Source organism: Callospermophilus lateralis, chromosome 1 (genome assembly GCF_048772815.1).
Source record: "Callospermophilus lateralis isolate mCalLat2 chromosome 1, mCalLat2.hap1, whole genome shotgun sequence".
NCBI classification, from domain to species: Eukaryota; Metazoa; Chordata; class Mammalia; order Rodentia; family Sciuridae; genus Callospermophilus; species Callospermophilus lateralis.
Genome location: NC_135305.1, coordinates 95,361,510 through 95,374,266, shown reverse-complemented (window position 1 = coordinate 95,374,266; position 12,757 = coordinate 95,361,510). Strand labels below are relative to the sequence as shown.

The following is a 12,757-nucleotide window of genomic DNA, read 5'->3' as shown; positions in this document are numbered from 1 at the left end:
TATTTGCTTTGTCTGCCCCTAGCAAGAAGGAAACTAGTCCACAGCAAGTAGGAAACAAGCTTTCTGCCCTCCTCCCCTAGGCCCCCATTGTATCCTGAGCACCTAGTAACTACCACATATATATTATGTTCAATTATTCATCTTATTTGAAATATCTATGCCTAGATGGCTTTAACTAAAGCCATTATAATATTAGTAACTACTATTATTTGCTTAACATGATATCCCTAATTTTCCCAAGTTTTTTGTTGTTGTTTTTCAGTACCCAGAATGGAACCTAAGGTTTTGTGCATGTTAAGCAAGTGCTGTACCACTGGGCTGCATCTCCAGCCCCTATTCTGATAGAGGGTCTAAGTTTGGACTGGCCTGAAACTTATGATCCTGCTGCCCCTGCTGCCTTTGCCTCCGGGGATAACAGACATGCGCTACCATGCCCAGCACAATTTTCCTCCTTTTTAAGAACTTTCCTACTTATTTCCACGTTTATCTTTCCTAGATAAACACAACATCAATTATTAAGTTTCAAAAACAGTCTTCTGAAATTCTCATTAGGAATGTACTGACTAAATACAGGATGAACTGCCATCTTTAAAAAAAAATTAAGGCTTCTTAACCAAAACAATGTATGCCTCTACAACAGTTTTTCAAGGAATCTTACTAACTGGGACATTATAGTTTTAAAATTCCTGAGTTACATATGGTGGAGGTGTTTTATTAAAGGTATCTTTTCCCCCACTGTGTTTCCACAGTGTATACTAATATCGTTTCTCTGCTATTTTAACAAACACTTTTTAAATTATTTTATTTATTTCTTTACTTTGAGACACAGACTCACTAAGTTGCTTAGTGGATTTCTAAATTGCTGAGGTTGGCTTTGAATTTAATATCCTCCTGCCTTCTGATTCACTGACATTACAGGCATGCGCCACCACTGTACCTGGCTTACCGAACACTTTATTTTGAAGTGTTTCAGGTGATTTGCATTTTCTGTGTATGAATCTATATACAATGTTATCCTACACAAATTAACAACAATCCTGCTTTCACTTTATGTACCTCTTACAGGTTCACTTTCCTAATAATATTAGCTAATTGGTTAGTACTTAATACATGAACACGTAACAACACTGAAAGACAACTTTTCCTCATTTTTGTCTTTACAATTTTTAGCATTTTGCCACCAAATATTATTCTGGCTATTAGTTTGTGATACATATTTTTATCATGTCAAAAGAAATATCCCTTTATAAAAGCTTATGCATTTAGGCACACTATTTTACTTCTATTAAAATGCTGAATTATACTAACAGATTTCTTAAACTTCCTTGAATTCTTGAGATGAACCTATAAGTTAATTGTTAATATTTCCCTTAGAAACCTTGTATTAATATCTTAACAGAAATTTCTCACAATGCCTCTGCCAAAGATTGATATTTGTGTCAGACTATATAAAAAAGTTCTAGACCTTATTATTTAACACAGTAATGATTAAAAAGTTTAGACTCTAAGATAAGATACAATATTTGGATTTAAATTTTGATTTGGTCACTTGCTAACCCTGGATAAATTCTTCAATGAGGTTCAGTTTTCTTAACTACAGAAGGAAAATACTAGGTTTTTTATGAAGTTTAACTGAAATAATTCAGGTGATATTCTTAGAAGAAAGTTTCTATTGTGTATAAACCTCTTAACTATCATGGATAAAAGCCCTAATGCCTAATAAAATTAGGACCAATAGTTGGTTAAATGGAATAAAATGAATTAGAGGGAATTATATAAAAGAGGATTCAAAGAAACACAATTTAAGCATTTTATTTTCATTGAAAAATTTTAAATATACATTTATTCTCCAATCTTCTGACAAAAGCCCAAGATTTTCTTTTTTAACACAGTATTTATTGAATGGAATTCTGTGTTAATTTTTTTGCACAAACCACAACCATAACACACACATTTTTAGTTTGGGTTTCTTGAAATAAAGCTAGAAATTAAAAACACTTTCAACACAACTGGCATGCTAATCCCTTGCAAATTTTTAATTTTTCTTTCTAATTATGCAGTTACTTGTCCATCTCTAATTAAATAGTAATATAAAGTTTTTGCAAAGTACTACTTTTGTCTATATTTAATTAAACCATATATATCTGCATAAAAAAATGGAAACAATCACCCACCTCCCTGGTTGACAGGATAAACACATAGTCTTACTAACAAGTGACAGCCTACTAGCTAATAAGCATTTAGCATGCCAAATTATCAAGCTAACATTTATTTATAGAAGGAATGAAGAATATCAATAACCTAATAATTTTGTTCAACAAAAGGCTGGATAGGAAAGTTTCTACTACATTATTTCATTGTGGAGTAATTAGAAGAATATTACAAGTTTTGGTTTCTGAAAGACCTGCAAGATTTCACCTATGAAAATGTTGGAGCCTTGTTCTCTGATTAATGATTTGTCAGCACTATTTCACATATTTGAGTTTTGTATTATGTTCTAGGTTCAAGTTGGGTGAATCAAATGGCATTGGAGTTATTCAATTTTCATTGTATTTCTTTTTTGGGGGGGAGGGGGATGGCTGGGGATTGAACCCAGGACTTTGTGCATGCAAGGCAAGCACTCTACCAACTGAGCTACATCCCAGCCCCTCAATGTATTTCTTTATACTCTTTTTTCATAATAAGTTACTAGGTTAATTTATATTGCATGTGTATATGAATAACCGAAGACTATATCTTAAATGTATTTTTCTACATTTTTCTTATTGAACTCATTAAGTGCCTTTCTTATTCCCTGGATTTATTTTGCTGGTTCTTTTCCCTAGCTTGTCAGGTGAATGTTTGACTCATTTAATTTCATTTTCTTAGTACTATGCACTTGTGTCGTTTAACGACAGGATGTGTTCTGAAAACTGTGTTTAGGTGATTCTGTCGTTGTATGAACATCATAGAGTGTACTTACACAAACCTAGATGGAATAGGTCAATCACTTGACGCGGCCTCTTGATGCAATCAAGAGAGGCAGTAAACACGAGTTGTATGAGGCTGCTGCCAGCGTAACACGGCATACTGTTTTACAGTAAACTTTTTTTATATATAAGTAGAAGAAGTACAAGCTAAAATAACAATAAAAAGTATAGTATAGTAAATACATAAACCAGTAACAGTTGCTTATTATTTTTATCAAGTATTATGTACTTACATAATTGTATGTGCTATAATTTTATATGACTAGCAGCACAGTAGGTTTGTTCGGCATCATCACAAAATTGAGTTATCTTTGCACTATGATGCCACGACAGTTATGACATCACCAGAAGACTGTAATTTTTCAGGTTTTTGTTTTGTTTTCTTTTGTACTGGAGGTTGAACCCAGGAGTGCTTCACCACTGAGTCCTTTTATAATTTTTTGAGACACTGTCTTAAGTTGCTTACGGCCTCACTAAGTTGCTGAGGCTGGCCTCAAACTTGTGATCCTCCTGCCTCAGTCTCCTGAGTTGCTGGGATTACAAGTGTGCACCACCAAATCCAACTCAGCTTCATTATAATGGGGGTCACTATTGTATACAGGTCTGTTGTTGACCAAAACAGACCCTGTATACAAAACAGACCCTGCTATATACATCCCTATATAGCATATGACTATATCTAAGGCTGTGATTTTTTTTCTAAAAGCACAGGTTTAAACCATCTGAGCCCATAGTTAGTCTATCATTTTTTAACATATTTAAAATTTTTAGATACTTGAGAGACTGTGTTTCCATTTTTTACATTAATTTCTAGTTTTATTCTATTTTTACTTAGAGAATATAGTCAGTACTATTTTGAAGTTTACTCTGGTTTTATTTTTCAACTAATATATAACTAACTTTTTTCAATGTTCGATTAGCATAAAAATATATTTCTTAGTTTGGTGAGTATTAGTTCCTCCTGATCATTGTTTATTTGTTGGTAACACAATGAAAGATAAAAGTTTTCCTGTGCATCAGGTGAATTCCCTCTCTCCCTGCTATAGAGCTTGGATGGGTCCCACAAATTTCATATGTTGGAAACTTAGTCCTCAAAATCCTATGCTGATGGTATTCAAGAGAAGGGAACTTTGGAAGGTGAATGGATCGTGAGGGCTCCACTTAAATTGGGTTATTCAAAGAATAGTTTTTTATAAAAGCAAGTGCTCTCTACTAGCTTAGTCTGCCTTCCTGTGCCACCTTGGGACTTCGAAGTTTCCAAACAAGCATGAAGGACCTTACCAGATGCAACTACCCAATCTTGAACTTCCTAGCCTTCAGAACCATGAGCTAAATAAACTTGTATTTTTCATAAATTACCTAGTCTGCGGTATTCAGATACAACAAAAGAAAATGGACAAGATACTCCCTTCTCTTTGTAATTTCATTATAATTCTGTGCTTGGAAAGCTCCTTGGCCAAGTCTGGGACATATACTTCCATTTTCAAATGAGGCAACTGGCTGAATTAAAGCAGTATTAGTTTCTGGCTTAGGTATTTCTAATTATAACCAAATTATGTCCAGAGCAAGAGAAGGTTCTAACTGGACACTCATCTTTCACTAAAGAGCCTTACAGTTAAAAAAAAAAAAAACAAAAAAACTCACCAAAAAGGTTAATACTAAGGTTTGGAAGTCTGGTGTTTTTTTTTTTGTTTGTTTGTTTTTTATTTGTTTGTTTTTGTTTTGCAGGGGAGGGCAAACCCCCAAAGAAGGTCTATTTGTTAATTCCAAAGATCTTCTTTTTAAGTTTTCTGTTTCTGAATAATACCTTTAAAATTTATCAGATGAAATTGTGATCCTTCTGATTATTACTTGTTACTTTTATGTTCATTTTGTTCAACTGGCAAAGTAAAATTCTATAAATCTGTGCCTATTAACATTTTTCCTAAGACTTCATCCTTACTCTGAAACTCATGAAAGTCTCATAAGTTGCAAGTTTATATTCTTATATATATAAAAGCAAAGCCCCTTTAAATATTATTTTTAAAACTAAGATGAAGAAAAAGTTGACTTAACATGTATGAATAACCGATTATGAGCTGGATTCTATGATAGGCTCCAAATGGTAAAGACCTATGCTAGTGGGTATATACATATTTTGGTGGGTAGACATATATAATATACACATAAATATACCATGGTGCATAGAAAATAGAGTATTTCTTTACAATATTCTAAAACACTTATTTTTCCTTTATGCAATACTTTTTTTTTTTAAGTGCCTATTATTCTTTCTCTCCTATTTTGTATTTACTTTTACCTCCTAATCTTATCTTTAGGGCCTCAAGTCCTGTAATTTAACATCCCCTTCCCCCAAGAAAAAAGAACTACAGATTTTAAGATCCTTAAAGCTATCAAAGGGCCTACATTCTGATTTCTCCTCCATTTAGCAGCCATTAGCCTTCAAGAGAACCATGCTGTCCTCCTCCTGCAAAGATAAGCTAGAAAATTTTTTAAAATTCCTATGGAGTATGACATACCCCAATCCCACAAATATTATCATCATCAGCTTACCTTATTAATTCTAGCTGCGCAAGTTCCTGATTTGCTTGAAATATAGGTTTTTTAGTGAAGAGTTCACCAAGGATACATCTAATGGAAAAAACACCCACCATTAACCAAATGTTCTGATTTAATCCACTACCAAAAGTTTTAAGTAGAATAAACCAATTAATGAGTCTATCTTACCCGCAGCTCCATACGTCAATAGCTGGTGTGTATCGTTCCTCTCCCAACAGCAGTTCAGGTGGACGGTACCATAAGGTGATAACTTTGTTGGTATATGGCCGACTAAAAAACACAGAAAGCACCTTTTAGAATTAGTATTTGTAGAAGTAAAAGAGATTGTCTTAGAAAAATATTACTTTGAATTATCAAAGCAGTTCTACAATCCTAACTAAAATCACTTTCATATGCCCACCAAATGCAGATATATTAAGGCATCTAACAGAGGATTATAAAATGCATCTGAGAGAACCTGATTAACTAAAAACTTCCTTTATATGTGGAAATTAATAAGAAGTAGTTGGCTGTTAAGTGTAATTTGGTTAAAAGGAGGTCATTATATCAATTCAACTGTTAAAAAATGTTTTCCTTTTCATAAAATATTTTAAAAATTAACTTATTTAAAAGGGAGTTCATTGATTTTGGCCAAATCTGGCAAATTACTAACAGATGACAAGACTCAAATTGGGATTTCCTAACAAAAGTGGTGGAGTGGATTTTTCTTCTTTGTAGTTTGTTGTGGTGGTGGTGGTACTGGGGATTGAATGCAGGACCTCATGGAGGCTAGGCAAGTGTTCTACCACTGAAGTATACCCCAGCCCCTAACAAAAGTTTTTAACTGTCCAAGACTTCGACAAAACTGCATTAATTTTGACCCACTCTGGCTTGGGAACAGAGAGTACAAAAATGTGGTCTACAGAAACTGGGGTCTATCCTGTTTTTTCACTAAAAACAGATATGGCACTTTAATCAGATTTTTTTTTTTTTTGTGACCAACTAAAAAGAAGACATACATACGGTAAGCTCTTTCTTTGCCATAGAAGAGATTATCTAGCAAAGTTATATTAGAGTTAAGTTGAACCATCATAGTACAAATTTTTGTCTGGCAAAGCCAAAGTCTACCTGATACACGTGAAAAAAGAGGGCCCTAAAAAGTCAGACGCTTTTAACTGATCCATGGTTAAAATATACACTTCTAGGTGAATAAATACATCTTTAGATCAATTCTAAATCTTTCTTATATTATATCATAGCAAATTCCCCAGAAACACTATGTTCCACGCCCATGTACCAGGGATTGGTTTGGATTTGGACCAGTTTGGGGAAAAGAAACATACAACTTATAAAGCAATTCCCTCTTGCCAAATATAGACCTGAAGTCCCAGACATTGAAAGATCTGTCTAACTTGCTCAGCACCCACACAGCCACATTTCTCCAAATACTTTTAAACACTAATAGTAAAGCCATCAATCTGGGCATCACAGCATTATCATAGATAGGAATGCATTAACAATGTTTCAAAGACAGAAGAAAATTTATATAGCTTTGGTAAAAACTTAAAAGTCTAGATGTAAATCTGTAATGGCAAATTAGGATTAGACTTTTCTAATATTTTTTTTTAGTCATTTTTGTTTATTTACTGGAATAATAAGGAAGAACCTTCATCTTTAGCTACTCTAAATCATTCTGTAAAAATGTTTATCTTTTTATGCTTTGCTCCTTTGAAATTTTAAAACCCTTCCCAGTTTTTCTCATTTAAATCCTGTACTTCCTTCACAACATAGTCAAAAATCCATCTCCATAAACTCTAATTTCTGTTCATAATAATTGATCTTCATATACTTACCACTGTCTTCAACTCTCTTATATTTTCTATCTTCCCAGGAAGTCAAAAGAACCCATACCATTCTTTCATATGAACCCTCATACAAAGCCCAGAATAAGGCCAGACACAGGGCAGGCACCTTAATGTATGTGGCCCTGTAACTTTAGGTGACATAGATAAAATTAGCTGGATGGGAGAACAAAACTTGTGACTATCATGATTGAGTAGTTTCTTAGATATTTCAAGGGTCTATAAGGATTTGAAAGTTATAGTCATGTTATGAAAGTGCAACTGAATAGCTAAGTCTAAAATGTTTAAATTAATATAAATCTATCTATAAATAGTTAATTTTATTTTTACATAAAAAAGTATACTGAATTTGAGAAACTATACAAATTCAGGTTAAATTTTATTGAAAAGGAATATTTAAATAAAAGATCATTCTATACACTATATACCAAACTCCAGGAAATATTACATAGTCATCTTTAACAATTAAAACTAGCTTAATTTTTAATGACCTCATCAAATTCAGAACAGTTCATTTTCAAAAAACGATTAAATGCAAAACGAGATGAAATATACTTCTAAGCATACATCAAATATATTTAATGTATATATATTACTGGCTTTACTGAATATTTCTAAAAATTAGTTTCTGTTACAAATTTTCTATCAGTTTAACAATAGATTCCAATGTTTTGCCTCTACAATCCTAGGAATTCTAGAGATTGGAGGAGAAGGAAAGGGAAGATGAAATATGGTTATGGTCTTCCCTACCTTAGGGCTTTCAAGATTATAAGAAAGGGGAAAAAAAGAATCATATAAAAGAATATACTAAGCTAGCTATAAAATGCTTAATTTTTCCCACAACACATATAATAAAATCTGTACTGGTTCTTTTATATTGTAATTTACAGTGATTTTGAATCAAATAAGGAGAGCCACAGTTAACTGGAAAGCAAATCTGGGATCTCTATTATCCTATCTAGCTTCTGTGATCAAAAATCCAGGAGTCATTCTTGATCCTCTTTCCCTCAAATCCTAAATCTAACTCAACAGCTATAATCTGAATCAGTCATTAATATCATTTCATTGGTATTAATGTATCAATACCTTCACTGGCTTCCTCCCTCCAACCCTAACCTTCCCTCAGTTCTTTTAAAAACTTTTTGTTATTGCTGTCTTTAAAGCATAAAACCAGATCTTATCACCTACTTGTTTAAAAGAATTTTGACAAGATTTCCCACTGCAACAAAATAAAATTTACCTCATTTGATATCATTGTACAATGATATCAATGTACACCAACTACTATCAAGCTGGGCATCTTTATGACCTTTAAACTTTCCAAGTCTGTTCCCAGGCTATCCACTAACTCAATACTTCTACTTTTTAATTCCTATGTTCTTTGCCCAGACCTTCTTCAGATTTTTTCATTCTCATCACTCAGGTCTTACCTGCAATTTACTTCCTTAAAGAGGTCCATCCTAAATTGCCCTAGAGAAAATTATCCTAGCTACCACCATCATTTTCCCATATGGGTTGTACAGTCACTATTTTATTTGCTTTGTAGTACGCTTATTATTTTATATTTTAAATATTTTCCTTTGTCCTACCCTTTCAAAACTTCTCTCATCACCATATAAATGAGTTCATCTCTAATATCTAGCCAATAGTATTACTCAGATCCATGTCTGGCATAGAGTAAACATTTTTAATTGACTGACTTATGCCATAACCAGATAACAACTAACATAACCGTTTTTTTGCAGTTCTCCTTTTCTATTTTCAATTGTTTCCCAAAGAAAAATAACTTTTAAATCTCTGGATTATCATATTGTTATAGAAAAATGAGACTAATTTTTTCCAATTGATGCTTATTAAGATCACTTGTCTATTATTATGCATGCAGATTTATAAGTCCTATAAGTACCTACATCAAAACACATCCAAAAGTAAATTTATTACCTTTTGCTGCAAATTGCTTCTCTCTTCCTGCTTCCTGTCTCAGCAAACAGCATCACCATTTGTGGCAGAGAACGATAGTTGTCCTCTAAAATTTGTTATTCCTTTTTTCTATGGCAGCCGCCCAGCTATGCTACATTTCCCAGGCTCACTGTAGTGACATGTGGCCATATGACAAATGCTCTCCAATGGAATGGGAATACATGTGATACGTGCCATTTCTAGGCCTGGCTCATCATAACGTTTCTCCCTATTTTCTTACTTCTGGCAACAGCCTTGGAAGGCATTTGTAGAAGATGGCAGATCATCCAACCTGGTTTCCTGGATCACTAATATGAAACAATCATCATTTGACCTGATGATATGGTTAAATATTAATGGTAAATTAGGTAAGCAACAATTATTTGATATCATTAAGTGAGAAATATAAATTCTCTTTCTTTATATGGCTAATTTTGAGGTTCTTTTTGTGAAAATAGGCTTAGCCTATCCTAACTAATAAACCATTTATCCAGATTCTATGACAGAAACTTATAGTAAGAGAGGAGACTGGGTTGTGGCTCACAACACATATTCAATCACCAAGTTTTAATAATTCTCCAATATATACTTATGACATAATTTATCTCTGATACCTATGCCCATTCCCTAGTTTCAGCCAGAATCATCCTATCTAAATTTAATGTAATAGTTTTCTAACTGGTTGTCCCTGTTTCCAGATTTAAAAGACCGATTCTCTTTCCAAAGCACAGTCAAACTGATAGTGTAAGATATAATGTTAATGTGTTACAACTTTAGTATTACTTCCTTCTGGTGAATATCCACAGAAGATATGTAAAATAATTTATTTGGTTCATGACCCAATCACACTGAACTTTTGGTTCCCTGAAATAGCTAAGCAAATGAACAATCTCTAAAGCAAGGAGATAAAGCCAAGGTAGATTGTTCAAGAAGTGAGTGGACTTTTAATTATGTTTCAAATATTTTCAATAAACTGGTTTCAAAAAAAAAATTCATGAAGATTTACTCAAAAACTATGCAAAATAGGTACTATGCCTCACTTTCTACCTTATTATTTGATGAGAAAGAAGCAAACACTGAGAAAGTATGCAGACAGAATGACTGCAGTCAAAAGGAAATTTCAAGGTAGGTAGAATTAGTACAGTACAGGACAATTTTGTGCATCACCTCATTCAACAGTTTATAGTATTAATGAGAAAATATTCATGTTATCACTAAGACATTGTGTTTATAAATGTAAAGACAAAAATTGAGAGATTGAAATTATCTTTTGAAGCCTTCTGGCTAAAGTCTAAATCCCAGGAAAATTAATGCACTGTTATGAGAACAGATCATACAAAAATAAGTAAATGAAAACTCAAGAATCCTCAAAAATGAACATTCCAAACTTGGGTCTTCTAGGTTTAGCCACCCAATGTCAACATCCTAAAGATCATAAAAAAAAAAAAAAAAAGATAAGCAAACTGATGTGATAGCACATACAGGATTCTTTTTATTTTTGTGAATTAAAAATATTTACATTCTTTTCCTATTCTTTTCACAACAAATAAGTATCTACTGAAGAAACAGAACTAAAAAATTTTTAAAAATCAGGTTTTTATTTAAAAAAAATAGCCTATGAAAGAACCATTCTAATTTATTTCCATAATTAAAGATAAATTGCAAGCAATACATTATATTACATAGCAGAACACACCCACACATCATCTACCTAAATTAGAAAAACTAATTAGTAACTCCAGTAAGCTACAATTCTTAGGTGGCAAAAATTAAGCTGGAACGTGATGGTGCATGCCTCTCATCCCAGTGGTTCAGGAGGCTGAGGCAGGAGGATTGCAACTTCAAAGCTGGCCTCAGCAACTTAGCCAGGCTCTAAGCAACTCAGAGAGACCCTGTCTCTAAATACAATGTAAAAAAGGACTGGGGATATGGCTCAGTGGTAAAAAAAAAACCTGGGTTCAATTCCCAGTACCTCCTCAAAAAAGCTTCTTCCTCTGCAAATCTAATTACCAGTTTTTTGGTTTTTTTTTTAAGAAGGTGCATACTATCACTTTATCAATGAGGTAAACTAATATTTTTTTAAAAAATCTTTGATAACACCACCTTCATGGGAAATGTCAGGTAATTTTAAATAATGCTATCAAAATATATCTTATTTATAGATTTCTCATTAGATGTTTAAGAAACTTTAAAACTGCTTAAAAAACAATGGAATTCAATAAGACTCAGAAATGGAAATACCATATAACTTGCTAATCTGCTAGAAGGCTAGAACTAAAACATATGTCACTTAACAAAAATAAAATGTTACATTTGGAGAGTAAGAAAGTAGAGAAAGTAAAATTCAGTAGACCTTCTGGTACCAAAGAACTCCAAAAATGGTCATTAGCCTAATGGTACCTTATAAAGTTCATCTAATAGGCCCCTCAGAAACTCTTCCTGGAAGATACTTTTAGATAATGAAGGCTGGATCCAGAATCTTATCAGAGAAGCACTACACTATAATGAAAATAAACTATCTTAGGCTAGGGAGGTAGCTCAGTGGTAGAGCACTTGCTTAGCAAACAAACAGGAGGTCCTGGGTTTGATCCTCAGCACCACATAAAAATAAACAAATAAAATAAAAGCATTCTGTCCATCTACAACTACAACAACAACAACAACAAAAAAAAACTGAAAAAAAAAAGAAAGAAAATTAACTATCTTTCTTTCAAAAGACCTCAGTTCATTCCTCATTCTACCACTGTGATGGTTGTGTGATGATGCAAAATTTTCTTAAATTTTCTAAACTTCAGTTTCCCCTAACATGTGCCTAAGAATAATGAAACCTACATCACCCATCTCAGAGGACTTTCTCTTAATTCTTGGGAAAGGAGGACTATACATAATAAGGTACCATACACAAATGCTATTTAAGTTTGTTCTTTCCTTTGCTTTTTAAAATACTTGTTAAGATATTTAAATATTTATAAGTAACAAATATTTATTGAAACTCTGAGCTGGACAGTGTACTGCCTAAGCATGGTTAGTCTAATAAAACAAACAAACAAACAAAAAACATGGTTGTAGTGCTTAGAGTCCTAAAATCTGGAAAGCAATATAGATATAATGTATATATATATCTATATTGCTTTCCAAAATGTATTGTAAGTATTACATAGTACAATTAATAATATAATCGGAACAAATGAAGGAAGATGCATCCAATGATGCCTGTGTGATTCACAGCAGATTTCAAAGGAGGTAACACATGAACTGCACACTAAAGGAAAAAAATTTGCAGGCTGAGGCAATAAGAGGTATAACACAATACAAAAAGTCTTAGATAGTGGCAAGGCATTTCAGAGCACAGCATGCTTAGGGAACTGCAAATAGTTCAACATCATTACTATCTAGAGTGCTGGGAATGCCATCAGGTAAAAATGGCAG

General features: G+C 33.0%; 1 protein-coding gene across 2 annotated transcripts in view; it reads right to left on the bottom strand.

Moving 5' to 3' along the window:
- Cdk13 (cyclin dependent kinase 13) overlaps nucleotides 1–12,757 on the bottom strand; it is a 97,933-nt gene that overhangs the window by 18,346 nt on the left and 66,830 nt on the right. For both annotated transcript variants that reach the window (XM_076836367.2, XM_076836371.2), the window contains exons 8-9: nucleotides 5,697–5,798; nucleotides 5,523–5,600 (exon numbers count right to left, since the gene is read on the bottom strand). In XM_076836367.2, the coding sequence (XP_076692482.1) occupies nucleotides 5,523–5,600; nucleotides 5,697–5,798 (180 nt within the window). The remainder of the gene's footprint in view (nucleotides 1–5,522; nucleotides 5,601–5,696; nucleotides 5,799–12,757) is intronic.